Below are 17,114 nucleotides of genomic sequence, written 5' to 3'. Positions count from 1 at the left end.
GCGGAGCTGTAGCGTATCAGTATTAGGGTTGCTGATTGGTTGGCTGCAGGACGGGCGGGGCCGCGCTCGTCCCCGCTGCGTGATGGCGTCACTTCCGCCCGTCGTCGCGGCCGCAGCGCAGGGCCGGGGGCGGAGCTGCGGAGGGGACGGGGCCGCGGGGACGGGGCGGACGGGCGCGCCCGGCCCTTCCCGCCCGACGAGCTGAGGCGCCGGGGGCGGGGACCGCAGGTGAGCGGGGCGGCGGGCCCGGCGGGCGGCGCCGGTGGCACACGCGGCGGGCGGCGGTGACGTGAGCGGCCGGGCCGGGCGGGCGGGAGCGCGTCTGCTCCGGGCGGCCCCGGCCCCGGCCCCGCCCCCGCCGCCACGGCAGTCCCAGGGCCGGCGGGGGCCCCGCGGGGCGGCGGTGCCGGGAGCGCGGGGGCCGGCACGGCGCTGCGGGTCCGCGGCCGTGGGCGCAGCGGCGGGACACGCGCGGCGGTGCGGGACCAGGGAGGAGCCGTCCCCGGGGTCCCGCCGCTCCGGGGGCCCGGCCGCGGCCCAGCGCTGCTCTGCGCGGTCCGGAGCGGAGCGCTCGGCCCTGACCTGGTGGAGACAACAAAGCTGCGATGTGAGCGGGAGGCGCCGCGTTAGAGGAGGAACCTCGGGAGGGCCTTTTGTGGTGTGCGCAGGGGTTTCATGTCAGGCGCAGAACGTCCGGGTGTATTTTTAACTACTCATCAGGAGGTGGAGGGATGAGATGTGGATGCTGTCTTGAGTGAGACATAAGGCCTGGATCTTCCAGGTAATGTGAATAAAAAAGAAAACAAAGGTGCAACTCGGTTCTTCAGTACAGGGCCGTTCAGAGCATTTGGGAATGTGCACAGGAACAACCGCCTCTCAGCTCTCAGTTAATATTCTGATATTGTCAAAGAAACGTGTCTGTATATTATACATTACGTTCTTGTACTTGGTGTAATTATTGAAGGATAGTTCATCTTGTGGACGGCACACGGGTGCAGAGGTTTTACGTGTGCTGTTGGTGTACGAAAAGTGCACGCACACCAGTCGCTTCTCTGCAATGTGTGTGTTGTCTCTGGCACTGACCTAACTCACTGTTTTTTCTCCTGGTCATGCTACCCAAGGCAAACTCTGCCATAGTTGAGCTGGTGACCGTGCCACACTCTGCTGTAAAGCCGCGTGTTATGAAGGTGGAGCTGGAGTGGAGTCTGTGTGAAAGCAGAGAAGGAAGTTACTGTCTTTGAACAGACAAAAGCTGCCTAATTTCTTCCTCCACCTTTATTCAGAAGGAATATGGTTACTTAGCATAATATATTCAAATCACATAAATTATTACCTTCTAGTGTGACTCTTAAACCGCAATTAAGGTGATGTTTTCTGTTTAATATTTAATTAGTACATGCTTGTATTGGGTTTTTGCATGGCGTTGCAAGTGGAGGGGCTGCAAGGGTGGCTTCTGTGAGTAGGCAGCAGAACCCGCCCTGTATCAGCCAGAGACCATTCCAGTGAGCCCCAGGGCTGACCTTCTGCTGGCCAAGGCTCAGCCCATCAGTGGCGATGGGAGTGCCTCTGCAATAGCCCGTTTAAGAAGGGGAAAAAACTGCAGTGGAACAGCAGCGGGGAGCGAGGAGTGAGAATATGTGAGAGGCACAGCCCAGCAGACACCAGAGTCAGTGAAGAAGGAGGGACAGCAGGTGCTCCAGACACCAGAGTGGAGGTTCTCCTGCAGCCTGTGGTGCAGACCATGGTGAGTTTGACTGTCCATGCAGCCGTGGAGGTCCATGGTGGAGCAGCTGGATGTGGCCTAGAGGGAGCTGCAGCCTCTGGAGAGCCAGCATTGGAGCAGCCTCCTGTCAGGACTGTGGTCCCATGGAGGGAAGAGCCCACAGAGGGGCAGTTTTTTAAGAGCTGCAGCCCAGGGAAGGACCCACGTTGGAGAGGTTTGTGCAAGACTGTCTCCCATGGGAGGGTCCCCACGGTGGAGCGGGAAAGAGAGCAAGGAGAGTGGAGTGGCAGAGATGGAGCGTTATGAACTGACCACAACCCCATTGCCTGTCCCCCTGCGCTGCTGGGGGCACGGAGATGAAAGAGTTGGTGAAGATGAGCCTGGGAAGAAGGAAGAACGGTAGAGGCAAGGTGGTATCCCTCCCTGCCTCCCTCTGTTGTTTATTTGCAGTAGTGAAATTAATCTTCCCTAAGTCAAGTGTTTCAGATGGTAGTTGGTGAATTACCTCCTTGTCCTTTTCTCAACCCACAAGCTTTTCATCTTACTTTCTCCCCCATCTTGCTGAGGAGCAGGAGTGAGAGAGTGGCTGCGTGGTCTGATCAGCCCACCACAATGCCAAAACAGACAGCGCTATGCAGTGCATCTGGGTAGTTTTTTTCCCATTTGAGGGTAAAATGATAATATTAGAAGATGAGTTCTTGAAACGAGTTTGGGAAGATAGGAAGCAGACAATTTAACAGTTCTCATTTGAAACACAGTAGTCATCTCTGAATCAGTTGTATGGATGTAGTTATTTGCATAGGCTGAAAACATGTACTACTAATGTGGTGGTGGCTAGCTAACATTTGTTAGTTCGAACTCAACCATTTCCTGGCAGAAGTAGATTTATTCATTATGCAGTTAATCCTACTTTCAGTTAGGTTAGAAATATAGGAATAGGAATCACCAAGGAAGCTGGTTGGGCAGGGCTGTTTAAAATTCTTGAGTTTCTGGTAAAACGTGAAATTGAAGAGCTAAGTCTAAAAGTGATGGCTGTATTGAGCAAGAAGACGTCATGCTGGCGCCGAGCCATCCGTGGCTGCCCTTTTCTTTGGGTCCTGCAGGCGTTTGGTTCTGCGCGGGGTCTGTGGTTTGGCTCACGAGCTGCGGTGGTGCCAGGCAGGAGCAGCTGGCGCTGAGTCCCCCTCGCAGCGCTGGGCATTCCCGCGAGGATGGCGGCAGCGGCGGCAGCTGCTGTGGCACCAGAACCTCAGCAGAGGTTTCCGGGCTGATAGCGTGGCTGTGAGTTCAGATCTGGCCTCGTTGGTGGCAGTTTGGCTTCTCGTGCCCTTAGACGGCTGTATTGCCAGTTTTCTGCGCTTTTCCCTTTGTAAATAAATGGTCATGCTACCCAAACAGCTTTCTTCACATGTTTCACTGTCAAATGCCTAAAACCACATTGTGCTCTTGGGAACAGCAATTTTCTTATGTCTAGGTATAGCTTTTTAGCTTTGTATGATCAAGAATAGAATCCATGATCTTCTTTTCCTGTTTCTTATTGATACCTGTAAAACACTGCTTTTGTAAGTTGACCAGAAAAGCATATGTCAGCTTTTTTGAGAGAGGGACTGGTGCCTGTGGAAGCCGTGGTACCGGCCTTGAAGCCCAGATGGTGAACACTGGAATGGTGGGTGGCCAGAATTCATCAGGAAACAGCGCTCAGTCTGTTCAGAATATACAGCTGTACAGGCGTGTTAAACCATGGAATTACAACAAAGAAGCAACCCCTCAGGTGCCAAGCGGAGCCAGCACATCAGGATGCAGGAGTGTCACGTTTCGGTCTCCCCTGCGTGTTCCTGTGCAGTGTCACGCTGTGCTGTGGATTCGGAGACCAAGAGACACGTCCCAGGGCTGGGAGGAGGTGAGTGGAAGGCTGAGGAGCGCGTGGATGGCTGTGCGTCCCATTGTCACTCATGGTGGCCGTTTCTGCAGGTAACTGAGAGTGTCTAAGAAAAATCTTGCCTTTTTTAGGAAGCTTTCTGTTGCTGCTCTCAAGGATGCTGTTTGCAGCTGGTGAGCCATGCTGTTGTTTGCTAACGAGTTGGTGTTGCCATAGGTTGGAGTATGCCTGCAGTACCTTCAGGTGATGAGAAAACACGAAGCTGCGTGTGAACCTCTTTTCTCTGGATGGCGGTGCAACCAACAGTGGCTTTTGCAGTGCAGTTTATCCTTTCTGGTTCTCAGACAAATTGTAACTCGTCCTCCCTGACAATGGGGAGATAAACTCTGTGAGCTGAACTATTTATAAAACCTGGCTAAGGAAGCACCTCAAATGAGATGTTGTAAGCTCAGCTGTCAGTCCCCAGATCAGGAACTTGTCAGACACACACAGAAATGCCTTTCCTGGCTGGCAGACACCAGAACGATGTGACACGAGTCACGTTCAGTTGTATGGGGCAGATCTAGAAATCATTTTAACTACCGTTAACTACAATTTCACCATGTGTTCAGCTTGGAAGCACTCTCAGAGCAGAGAATGTGTACCCTCCCCGTTTCACAGTGATAGAGCTTGCTGAAGATGTCGAATAAGTGAAGATTTCCATTTCTTCGTGCCTCTGCCCTCCCACCATCCTGATGGCTTGTTAAAAAAAAATGTGATAGTAGCAAGTGTTTTCATAACTAACACCTGTATCACTGACTTCCATCTAAATTTATGTTTGTATTTTAGGCTTCAGGGGAGCTTTTTATGAGATGTGCTATTTCAAGCACAAGGGGAAGGGTATTGTAATGTTTTGGAAACTGTGATTTAAGCTAAGAGGCACACAATTATTAATATCATGTTGGCACACTTTCAGGTTAAGTTATATTTCAGGGATTCCTTCGGCCCTGGTACCCACAACAGCAAATGCTTTTAAATACAGGTTGTTTGGAATGGAGTTTGAGGTGCAAGTAATAAATTGTCTATTGTTTGTCCAACAAGGGAAAAATAAGTACCTAGTGTGAAGTTTTCAATAGTGTATTTATATATGAGATGTCTTCTGATACTGTTCTACGGACTGGTACAGTTGAGGCAGCTTTTGTTGTTGGTTTTAGTAACACAAAATCAGTTACTCTGCAAACTTTTTAAAGGCTTATTTAGGGGAGACTTGAGGTTGTGTTTGATTGTTTGTTTGATTTGTGTCCTTTAGTACTGGACATAGCAATTAAATTTTAAATAGATCATTATTCTTAGTCATTATTTTTTCACACTATTTTACAGTGAATTAACTTTAACTTTTTCTTTAAAGAAGCAAGAGAAAAGTGTTTGATTCTGCAGTAGTTTTAGGGCAGGTGTACTTAAATACTTTCCTTGTCCCTTCTTGCTGCAGCTTAAATATTAGAGCAAAGGGATTTGATGGGAAAAGGGGCTGTAAGTCTACATAGTATTGTCAATGCTATAATTAAAGAAAGAGAAACCATATGAAGAAATTTTTACCATTACGAGTAGTATAATAGAAATATGTGCTAATAAAACCTGCATTCCTGTGGACAAATCAATCGTATCTGTTCTCCTGCTATGTGGCTGTGTGACCAGGTGCCCCTGGTGCCTCCATTCCCTGGCTGGGCAGGCGGCACGAGTGCCGCGTTCAGAGCCGAGTGTGCAAACCCGCCAGCCACTGGTTTGGGGCGATTCCTGTTGTTTAAGGAAATAAGGGAATGAATGATGACTCTGTGAGAAGTATCCCTTATAAACTTGGCTTTTTCTGTAACCACACACCAACGAGAAGTGTGTATCTAATCTCCTCTTTGTTAAATTTGGTTGGAGTTGACAGAGACACTCCTAAGGTTAATAACTAATGGGAAATTAATGAACCGTCTGTGTAATTGTCAAGTGTAGGTCTGTTTTCCTAGAATTTCAAAACACTTGCACATCATCTTCCCAATTAGGTATTTTTAGTTCTCTTGCTGTCTTAATATGGAAGGCTTAGTTTAAGAAGTGTAAGCCTTATCTTCATCAGCATATATGAGGAATATTTTGCCATGTGCCACCACGAGTGTTTGGCAGAGAATCCCAGGCCGGCTGGGGTTGGAAGGGAGCTCTGCAGCTCAGCCAGTCCAGCCCAGCTGCTGGAGCAGGGTCCCCCACAGGAGAACGTGATGAGGCTGCTCTGCTCAGCTCCCAGGGAGCGATGGCGGGAGGGGGATCCCAAACAGGCCCGCAGGGCTGCCCCCAGACCCACCTCTGCAGGAGCACAGGGGCACGGCTGGGAGCCCAGGCCGGGGACCCCGAGGACGAAGCACCGCGTCCCAGCGCTGGCAGGGCAGTCCCAGCACAGCCCCTGCCCGTGTCCCAGCGTGGTGCGTCGCGCTCGGTCAGACTAAGGGGTCATTGCCCACTGCTGCCAAACACAGGCTGCAGGGACAAACAGTGTGGGATCCTACAGGACTTATTACGGGATGTTTAGAGGCAAAACAGGAGGTGAGGGGACTTGTGGAGCAAAAGCTGTGGAAATGGAGCGGGATAGGGGGATGAAAAGTGCCGTTCACAGTCAGTGTGCTCGCCCGGCCATGCCACGCACCAGATCAGCACCGTCTGTCCTGCTCCTTGTTGAACTCCTTCCTGGCTCTGTCCCGGGGGGCTCTCTGCTGGGTGTGAGTGTGGCCATGGGGACCCCCGCAGGGTCCCCGTGTCCCTGGCTAGCGGAGGCGCTGGCGTGTGAGTGTCCGATGGCCGGAGGTCAGCCCAGCAGAAGCCTCACCTCTCTTGGGCTGCTGCATCTGCTCTGGTAGGTTTTCCTCTAGCAGTGAAGAAGCAAATTAAGTATTTAAATAGTTAGTGAGCACGCTTTTTAGTCAAAGATTATTTTTCTTTGTAAGTGTATAATCAAAATGTTAGGGAGAAAATGCTTCCATATTAATATTTACCAAATCAGCCTTACATTAAAAAAAAAAAAAAATCATAGTTCTCTCTTAAAACTCTTCCAAAAATATCAGAGCAAGCTGTAAAATTGAAAGCCAGAGATGTAAGTATATGTAAAACTATGTCTCAAGTGGCTTGCGGTTTAGTGCCTTCCCCAGGTAGAGATGGCATCTCAATATTTAATAGCTCTCCATTTATATTTTTTTCTTCAATGAATCTATGGAATTCACTGATTCTCCCCGTGAGTCCCACTGCCTGGGTCTGAGTCAGTGGAAGAACCACACAGCGGAGTCTCTGTGGTCAGCTTGCTGTCCCAAAATCAGGGTTCTGCCACCCGGGCTGCAAACAAAACCTGAATGTCAGCAGAGGTGCTCAAATCTGGCTGCTGGAATAAGTCCAGCACACCAGCAAGAAAGGTAGCAGCCATTATACACGAAGTCTTATCCTTGCATTCACACCCTGAAGAGCCAATTGGTTACACACTTGCATATTGCATTACATAGTCCTTTATCATATAATGGGCAACGTTCAGCTAAAGGACACTTTATCCAACAGTCCTGAGATGTTTTTAAGCAGGACTCAGCTAATTGTGTATTCAAAATGTGTGAAGCTGCAAGGTCAGTGCTGTCTGTAGTTGTGATCAGGAGTTTTGCAAGGCACTCTGGTCTTTGTTTATGAGCAGACCGACCTAAAACTGAAATGATTTATATATCTTTAGGTTAGCAGTTGCAGACAGAATTCATTAAGTGATGATGACAACAAGCTGTTGCTGAAGGGCAAGGTATTGCTGAAGCAGGAGGGGCAGACAGACTGTGTGTATCCAAAAATATGTGGCTCATACATATATCTAGATATTTACTTAGATGTATTGGACATATATAGTAACCTGCAGTAGCGGGTATCTCACCAAATGTGTGTGGATAGTATGCAGCATGTGTGGCTCCGGTCTAGTGTTATAATTTTCAGCTGGTCTTTTACAAGATCTCAGCTTCGCTGTGATGTTTGTATTAGTTGATTCTAGTTTGAGGACTTCAGCATCTGTGGTGTAGTAAAAAATACCAAGCCAAGTTAAGGTTGTTTGAAGCAAAACTGGGGTTTGTCTTGTTTCAGGTGCACAAAGAATGCAGTCACTTCTGGTGACCGTGAGCAAGGGCTCTCTGAATCCTGAAATTCCAAATAATTGGTCAAAACAACAACTCTTGCCTGTTTTCTGTGGTTCAAGTACATGTTGCTGCCTGGGCAGAAGTACGCTGGACCATCCCCGTAACCCGCCTTCCTTTCTGGATTCCAGCTCAGTCTTCTTCCTGATGTGCCGTCCTGTTCTCACATGGTTTGTTGTTTTCCACCTCCGGTCTTCTCTGCACGTTGGTTCGGATGTGTTACTACATTGTCTTCCGGCTTGGTAAGGGCAGTGCATGAGCTCCTGGGTATTTTGTGTCTCCGCAGTGCGTTTCTCGCGGTGACCCGAAGCAGAGCACCGGCTGGGAGCTGCTGGCGCCTGTGGCAGCTGCGGTGTGGTTCAGCACTGCTGCACTTCGGAGGTGGCTGCAGCTGGCACCGCGCTGTCCGTCCGTCCTGCCGTGGGGACGGGGCGTCCTGTCCCTCTCCGGGGCGCTTGTGCAGGGCTGTGTGATCAGCTGTGCAAATAGCCCCACAGCGTGAGATGGTTCCTTGCAGCTGTCCCTCGTGACTGGGAGCGGAGTGGAAAGACCAACCCGCAGGCCCCGCAAGAGCACGCTGATGCTGTAGTGATGGTTCTCCAAATGCAGTGAGAGTTTCTTTGTCACTCTGGCAACTGTTCCCCCCCACACCTCCTCCAGATTCCCCCTGGATCCTGTGTTTTAGTCCCGTGAGGCCGAGGACAGAGCGTTATCTCCAGTGTAGCACCTGTCCCATCTCATGGGTGAGCAAAAGCAGACAGATGCGGAATTGCTGTAGGTCCCCTCAGCCTCCCAGGGAAGCGCAGCCATGGCAACTCTCCCTGCACAGGAGGTTGTCCCCGCACAGTGTGCACCGGAGCAGAGGAGGACGTGAGTTTATCGAGGTGTGAGCAGTGCGGGCGGACAGCACGGGATGCTCGGAGCCGCCGGCCACTGCCGCTCCCCGCGCTGCCGCCGCTGCTCCCCGCTCCCCGCGCTCCCGCTCCCTGCGCTGCCGCCGCCGCTCCACACGCTCCCGCTCCTTGCGCTGCCACCGCTGCTCCCCGCTCCCCGCGCTGCTGCTCCCTGCGCTGCCGCCGCTGCTCCCCGCGCTGCTGCTCCCTGCGCTGCCACCGCTGCTCCATGCTCCCCGCGCTGCTGCTCCCTGCGCTGCCACCACTGCTCCCCGCTCCCTGCGCTGCTGCTCCCTGTGCTGCCACCGCTGCTCCCCACGCCGCTGCTCCCTGCGCTGCCACCGCTGCTCCCCACGCCGCTGCTCCCCGCGCTGCCGCCGCTGCTCCCCGCGCCGCTGCTCCCCGCGCCGCTGCTCCCCGCGCCGCTGCTCCCCGCGCCGCCGCTGCTGCTCCCCGCGCTGCTGCTCCCCGCGCTGCTGCTCCCCGCGCTGCTGCTCCCCGCGCTGCCGCCGCCGCTCCCCGCGCTGCCGCCGCCGCTCCCCGCGCTGCCGCTCGCTGTGCTGCCACCGCCGCACACGGGCCCTGTCACGGGCTGCGTCCTCCTGCCCTGCCGCCCCGAGCCAGCGCGTTTCAGGGTCTGATTGTCGTCCCTCCCACTTCCTGCATCCACCAGGAAGCATTTCCTCGCTTTCCCTCGTGCTACACTCGTCTCGGAGAAAATGTGTAGGACTGAAAACTCTGCAATTCCAAAGCTTGTCTTGTTTAACATTTTTTTGTTTGAAAATGTCATCTTGTTATTATTCTCATTATGCATTGGTAGGGAAAGGTAATAAAATCACCTATTGTATGTATTCCTATTTTTAATTTTTAAAAAGCACCAAAGCCAAATTCTCCCGTTTTATTACACAACTTCATTTGTAGATATAAAGGAGACTGACATAGTTCTGAACTAAATCTCATTACAGTGATTGTTTCAGGCATTCAGGCATCATAGCCTCAGTGCTGCCCAGTCAGGGCACTTTTGGTGCAGCGGTAAGCCTGGACCTCACCATTACTAGAAGGAACAAAGTGTAATATGTTTCTTTCTTCTTTTTAGAATATACGGGAACCAGTTACAGTTGGGGGCAACAGATTTCCGCCTGTGGAATTTTTGGCTTTCCAGTGTTTAGGTAGAACTGGTTCTTCGCAAGCCCGTCTGCTCTGGAGAGGAGCAAGGTTCCCTGTCCAGTAACCGACTGGAGACTTCGTCTGCAGCAGATTGCAAAGTGCACGTCATCTTTGTGGTTTTACATTAGTTTGCCACCTCTTCTGCAGTTAATTCAGATCTCTTCACCTACTACTGATTCCCTTAATTTTATGCAGCCTGACGTTAGTGTAAGTGCAGCAAAAGTGGCAAACTTGAGCATGTCCCTTTGTTTGTCCAGGTGCCCCTAAGGCATTTCATAACCCTGGGAATCAGAAAACGCTGGCTGTTTGTGACACAGTAGTGTCCCCTGTGCATCGGGACAGGCTAAAAACAGAGGATCTGCCTCTAAGGCCGTCCAGCCCGTTAGCTGTGTGCAGCGTCCTGTGCCGGACAGCGCAGAACCGCGTTACTTAGAGACAACGAGTGTTCCCAAGCACAGTTGCTCCTCTGCCCATCTCAATATCCAGTGGTGCCACTGACACGTTTTTGACTTTGGCACTGCTATTTTAAGTCCAGCGAGGTTTGTAGCCTGGCACTGCACCCCACGGAGCACCAGCACACGTTGGGCCGTGCCGGCTCTGCACGCCGGCTCTGCACCCCGCGGAGCACCAGCGCGTGTTGGGCCGTGCCGGCTCTGCACCCCGCGGAGCACCAGCGCGCGTTGGGCCGTGCCGGCTCTGCACCCCGCAGAGCACCAGCGCGCGTTGGGCCGTGCCGGCTCTGCCGTGTCTGGGAATTGCGCTCGGCCCAGCCCAGCTCCCCGGCGCCGGGCTCAGTGTGGTGGGTGTCGAACTTGACTGAGCGGGGCGTTGTGTGGGACGGGGGCACACGGAGTGTGTGTTATCTCCACAACAACAAGCCTGATCTCAGGCTGCTTGCAAAAATACTCCCGAACTGTTCAAAACAAGCTCATCCTTTGTAAAAGACAGTCAAGAATGCTTCCACGTTCTCTTGGCGTGTTGATGGTGATAACTGGGGCTGGGGAGCATTGCAGATGTACTTTCCTGCTTTGAGCTGAGTTGCTGCCCACAGATACTTCTAATTCTACAGCTGCCTGCTTACACGCACACACACGTGTGTAAATCCACCCGTGACCATCCATGACTGCTTGGTTTTGTGGGCTCTGCCAGTTGCTGAGCAGCAAAGGAGGTGCAGAAGCGGGGTGCAGAGCCCTGAGCTGCCATGTAGCCTGTGTGGCCACGTGTCACTGTCCCTCCATGGCTTCGTGCCACTGTCTCTCCGTGGCCACGTGCCACTGTCCCTCCGTGGCCTCGTGCCACTGTCCCTCCGTGGCCACGTGCCGCTGTCCCTCCGTGGCCACGTGCCGCTGTCCCTCCGTGGCCACGTGCCGCTGTCCCTCCATGGCCATGTGCCACTGTCCCTCGCTGGCCATGTGCCGCTGTCTCTCTGTGGCCACGTGCCGCTGTCCCTCCGTGGTCACGTGCCATTGTCCCTCCGTGCCCGCGAGCTTGGGCGATGCTCTTTGCATTTCTGAGGCTTGACTTTTTCTGCCGATCCTTCCGGGTAAAGAGCTGATCTGTGTCCGTCCAGGTGAACAGGATTCCAGAGTAATTAACGATGCACACGAGCAGCTGTGCTTGTGTTCCTCTGAGCGGAGGGGTGTCCTTGGCAGCCACAGCCTCTGCGCGGAGCGTGGTGAAACTCCTGCGCGGAGCCTGGAGCCCTGAGCACGCTCCACCGGTCAGGCCTGGTCTGTGGAAGCTCTCTGCAGTGAGCTCGTTCAGCTCGTCACTGTGCGCGCACGCAAACACAGCACGAGGTTTGTTCACAGCGTCTGTGCACTTGAGGACATAATCTCTGAATTGTCAGACTCGCATTTGATCCGTCTTCAAAACCATAATTCTTTGTGTGTGACCTATTTAGTGGGTTTACTGTCTTTTTACATCACATGATAGTGTGGTATTCTATTGAAAAATATGTTTGAACACAAAAACGTGTGTGTCTGCCTCATACATACACCTTTCTGTTCCCCATATCTCATACTTTGTTGATTTGTCATGAGAAACATAGAGATATCACCAAAAGTCACCTATGTGGTCTTAAGGTGAGTCTGCGAAGATTTGACTTGTGTTCTGCTAATGGGAATTTAAGAAAAGCACCCTGAGTTTGTCTGGTTGAGTGGTGCATAATTTTGTCAATAGCTTCCTGTAACTTCCTTATGGACCAGAAAGGTTTGCAAGAAATAGCAAGTGTGGAGACTGCTTTCAATGGTCGCAGAATTTTCTTTCTTACTGCCATTTTAGTTGTTTTGTGGGAAAAACAGAGGATGCTCAGTGCATCCCAGCCGATAATTTATAGTGAATAAGAAAATTATATTGCACTTCCGATAGCTAGAGGTGGCACTTTGAGACAGAGCTGACTGCTCGTTCCCATGCACAAGCGTCTCCCTTCCTTTCCATTGGCTCTGTTCTGTGTGTCTGTGTGAAAGCAGATGCTCGGATGACAGTTCCACACAGTAGCTGAGAAGCTGCAGAAGGTGAAACTGGATTAAATGAGATGAGAGCTATAGTTCAGACTTTTCAGTAGGAGCGGTTTATCAAATGTTGCAGTAGATTATTCACAATCAGATTTAACAAAACGAAATGAACAAACAAAGCCATACCAGGATTAGCTGTTTCAGCTTGCACAGGAGCCAGGGGGGTGAGCTGACCTGCGCTGCTGGTCCCAGCAGAGCTGCCTGTGACACGTCTGGCACTGGGGTGCGTGTTACGCTGGACCAGCCCGATCCAGAGCCTCTGTTCTCTTCCTTGTCCTGCTCCGCCAGCTCGCCAGCTTTGGTACTGCCCGGGAGGCCGTGGTAAAATTCAGATCAGTTTTTGGTCACCTGTCTTTTGGCCGTTTTTTCGTTTTAAACCCAGTTTCACTATGGTCTGAATAGCGATTCTTAATATTAGTTTCTTCTGTTTTGTTTTATAGGATCATGGATTTTCCAGGACACTTTGAGCAAATCTTTCAGCAGCTCAACTACCAGAGGCTTCATGGCCAGCTTTGCGACTGCGTCATCGTGGTGGGAAACAGGCATTTCAAGGCCCACCGCTCTGTCTTGGCAGCGTGTAGCACACATTTCCGAGCGCTGTTCACTGTAGCAGAAGGAGATCAGACTATGAACATGATTCAGCTGGACAGCGAGGTGGTGACAGCGGAAGCGTTCGCCGCTCTGATAGACATGATGTATACTTCCACACTGATGCTCGGGGAGAGCAACGTCATGGATGTCCTGCTGGCTGCTTCCCACTTACATTTGAACTCGGTTGTTAAAGCGTGCAAACACTACCTTACCACCAGGACGCTGCCCATGTCTCCACCGAGCGACAGAGTTCAGGAGCAAAACGCCCGCATGCAGAGGTCGTTCATGCTCCAACAGCTCGGGCTGAGCATCGTGAGCTCTGCCTTAAATTCCACGCAGAGCACAGAGGAACAGCCGAACACCATGAGCTCCTCAATGAGGAGTAACATGGAGCAGCGCGCTGCTTTCCCCATCCGCCGTCTCCACAAGCGCAAACAGTCTTCAGAGGATCGGGGCCGGCAGCGCATCAGGCCCGCCATGGACGAGTCTGTGTCCGACGTGGCTGCGGAGAGCGGCCAGGCGGTGGTTCATTCGCGGGAAGATTTCTTCTCCCCAGACTCACTGAAGATTGTGGACAGCTCTAAGGCTGATGCTGTTGCTGACAACCCGGAGGACAATACTATTATGTTTGATCAGTCTTTCGGTGCTCAGGAAGATGCTCAAGTGCCCAGCCAGTCTGACAACAGCGCAGGAAACATCTCACAGATGTCCATGGCGTCCCAGACAACACAGGTGGAAACCAGCTTTGACCAGGAGCCTGCTTCTGAGAAGAACAGCTTCCCCTGCGAGAATCCAGAGGTCGGTCTGAACGAGAAGGAGCACATGCGGGTGGTGGTGAAGTCCGAGCCCCTGAGCTCACCCGAGCCTCAGGACGAGGTGAGCGATGTCACTTCCCAAGCAGAGGGCAGCGAGTCTGTTGAAGTGGAAGGAGGGGTAGTGAGCGCGGAGAAGATAGAACTGAGTCCCGAGAGCAGCGATCGCAGCTTTTCTGACCCACAGTCCAGCACCGACAGGGTGGGAGACATCCATATTGTGGAGGTGTCAAATAACCTGGAACACAAGTCTACTTTCAGTATCTCAAATTTTCTGAATAAAAGCAGAGGTGGTGGCTTTGGTGCTAGTCAGAACAGCGATGACAACATTCCCAATACCACCAGTGACTGCAGGATGGACAGCGACGCCTCTTACCTGATGAGTCCGGAGTCGGGGCCTGCTGGTGGCCATTCGTCTGCCACCGTCTCTCATGTCGAGAACCCGTTCAGTGAGCCTGCAGACTCCCACTTCGTTAGGCCAATGCAGGATGTGATGGGTCTCCCCTGCGTACAGACTTCTGGGTACCGGGCGGTGGAACAGTTTGGCATGGATTTTCCACGGTCGGGCTTGGGCTTGCACTCCCTGTCGCGGGCAATGATGGGCTCAGTCAGAGGCGGAGCCAGCAGCTTTCCTGGGTACCGCCGCATCGCCCCCAAAATGCCGGTGGTGACGTCCGTCAGGAGCTCCCAGCTGCAGGAGAGCTCCTCCAGCTCCCAGCTCATCATGAACGGCACCGCGTCTTTCGAAGGCGGGCACCCGTCGCAGCCCGGCCCGCCGCAGCTGACCAGGGCGTCCGCCGACGTCCTTTCCAAGTGCAAGAAGGCCTTATCGGAGCACAACGTCTTGGTCGTGGAAGGCGCGCGCAAGTACGCGTGCAAGATCTGCTGCAAGACGTTCCTGACGCTGACGGACTGCAAGAAGCACATCCGCGTGCACACCGGGGAAAAGCCTTACGCCTGCCTCAAGTGCGGCAAGCGGTTCAGCCAGTCCAGCCACCTCTACAAGCACTCCAAGACCACCTGCCTGCGGTGGCAGAGCAGCAACCTGCCCAGCGCGCTGCTGTGAGCCGCGGGGCCGCGGCACGGCGCCCGCTCCCGAGGCACCGCGGGGCGCCGCGTCCGCCGCGCTGCGCGCTCGGCGCCTCCCGCCGGGCCGCGGACTCTCGGGTGTGACGGTGCCGTGGCGCAGAAGTCTGGCTTCTGTCGATTGGGGATATTTCTGTTCTACCTCGCAGGGCTGTTGTGGGGCTGGGGCCGGGTGATGCAGTCCCAGCGCCGGCGGCTCCTTCGCAGGGCACAGGGGTAGTTATCTCACAAAGTAGCACGTTTCGAGAATCAGAAGCTGAAGTGCAAATTTCCTCTTGTTTGTTTTTTTCTGAAGTATTTTGTAAAAGTGAAAGCATTTAAATAAATGACCTGTAAAACAAGTAGCTGCATTATGTATGGACAGTAGTGCAAGAGCTGTTTACTGTAACTAACGCAGATTGCTTATCTTTAAAAGACAACTTTGCGTGCACCTGTCTGACATAATGCTCTAAAATAGGCTAATAATAAAAATAGTTCTAGGGTTATGAATGTATGTTTGGCTGTTTTGTAGTAAAGGACACTGTGTATTGAAGGTGCTTAAATCCAAGACAAGTAACTTTTGGACTGCCAGATGTATATATACTTTGAATACAGCAAGATCTGGATGTTTGATTTTTTTCTGTAGAAACTTGTATTAAGTGATAAGTGAAGTACTGTTTCTTGTTCGTGCTATTCTTAGCAGTATTTTAACCAGTTTGCATCTCCTGTGTTAAAATTCTATATACACAGAAGTCTGAAAAGAGCTTGTCTTTGTCTGCTTTGTTATTTTGAAGGAGAGAGATAGTTTGTGATGGCTTTTTTACTGTATATCTCGCTGTTTCCAGATGCTGATAGTCAATCTGATCCCCGTTATTGCATACGCATATTGTCCTTTTCTGACACTCTTATCTTCGGGCTTTAATTTCCTCCTCCGTACTCGGGCTCGCTTTCCTTCGCAGCCACGGCTTGTTCCTCACATCAAGCCAGTCAGCAATCATCCTCATTTGCCATATTTATTTATGTCCCTCTGTAAAATGTAGTTGTCCAATGCAGTCCTTCCACTTAAGTAGTGTCATAAATGCACTTTTCCACATAAATTTAGAAAATCTAGCATAAATTTAATTTGAAAAAAAATAGCACTGCACCCTTTGTAGAGCAGAAATCCAGTGATCGTTGTTCTCCAAGCGAGCCGTGTGAATCTTGTTTTAATTTCCTCTTCTTTGATACCGCTAACTAACACCGTCTGCAGCCCCTTTGCTAAGGATGCACGTGAGCTCAGGACTGCGCTCAGCACACCGGGCTGCTGCAGCGGGTTTGGAGCACTCGCGCTGCCCCCTGCCGCTGTTTGCGTTTCCTCCCGTGTGAGCCACACAGCAACAGCCTTCTGTTCATAGAGAAGCTAACTTGGCAAACCTTCCCCTCCGTATTTCATTCTGTGTAGCACGTGTATCCTGTGTGATGATATTTGGCAGTTTTGTGGAGTTTTTGCTACCTGATGGTCAGCCTTAAACCTCTTGGACTTCTGCTTGGATAAACTGAAAATCCCGATCCACGTAGCAGGATGAACGTTGGAAACTGTGGAAGCACAGGAACCCAGCAGTCACTATCACACCGAAGGAAACACGGAAACCTTTCTGTGCTTGGCTTTATGTGAAACAGTCGTCCTCTAATGAAGAAACGTGTCTTCATCTCTAATTACACTGCTCCACATCAAAAAACGCGAAACGCCTGTCAACGTGTCAACTGCGCCCTGAGCGCCCCACGTGAACAGGAGCACGGAAACGGCGCGAACGGTTGGGTTGATTCCAGTGCTGAGGTTTTGTTATGGGATTTATTTAATGGTCATATTCTGGCTCTTGATTTTATAAGCATTAAGGAAACGTGCTGCATTTTTGTAAAGTGTTAGGATATGCCACATTTTGTTTGGTAATAATTTTGATATCGGGACTAACAGCATTGAGCTACACTAAACAATCTCACTGAAACATCAATAAAATGCCGTATTTTGTACTTTGATATTTTCTTGTGTTGCCTTATTAGTAACATTCTGATTGTTTCATCTTCCTTGCGTTTCTGATGCTTTGTTTTTAAAACGGGTTTTTTTTACATTTTCTATTTATTTCCTATTGCACATTTGAATTCCTTGAATTCGTATGATGCATTAGGAATAAAGCGTCTATGTGAGGACACTGGAGTAACTGAGAACTAATATGAGCAGATTACCGTATTTTAACTGTACTTCTGTTTTTATAAACATTTTCACATCATTGTGAAATACCAGACCTCGTGCAGGAGGACTTATTTCTTC

The 17,114-nt window shown here is 51.4% G+C and overlaps 1 protein-coding gene across 3 annotated transcripts; it reads left to right on the top strand.

The window, feature by feature from the left end:
• Positions 1–103: 103 nt before the first annotated feature.
• Positions 104–16,822, top strand: ZBTB5 (zinc finger and BTB domain containing 5). 3 transcript variants are annotated; one of them, XM_065861422.2, is made up of 2 exons: positions 104–228; positions 12,779–16,822. In XM_065861422.2, the coding sequence occupies exon 2, from the start codon at positions 12,783–12,785 to the stop codon at positions 14,805–14,807; it is 2,025 nt and encodes a 674-aa protein (XP_065717494.1). In that variant the 5' UTR covers positions 104–228; positions 12,779–12,782; the 3' UTR covers positions 14,808–16,822. The 3 variants fall into 3 exon arrangements, with proteins under 3 accessions (XP_065717494.1, XP_071658604.1, XP_065717496.1); XM_071802503.1 differs by lacking the exon at positions 104–228 and adding an exon at positions 485–607; XM_065861424.2 differs by lacking the exon at positions 104–228 and adding an exon at positions 617–781.
• The last annotated feature ends 292 nt before the right edge of the window (positions 16,823–17,114 follow it).

The sequence above is a fragment of the Patagioenas fasciata genome, chromosome Z (assembly GCF_037038585.1).
Source record: "Patagioenas fasciata isolate bPatFas1 chromosome Z, bPatFas1.hap1, whole genome shotgun sequence".
Taxonomy (NCBI): Eukaryota; Metazoa; Chordata; class Aves; order Columbiformes; family Columbidae; genus Patagioenas; species Patagioenas fasciata.
The sequence above is the reverse complement of the archived record's forward strand: the minus strand, read 5'-3'. Positions and strand labels throughout refer to the sequence as shown.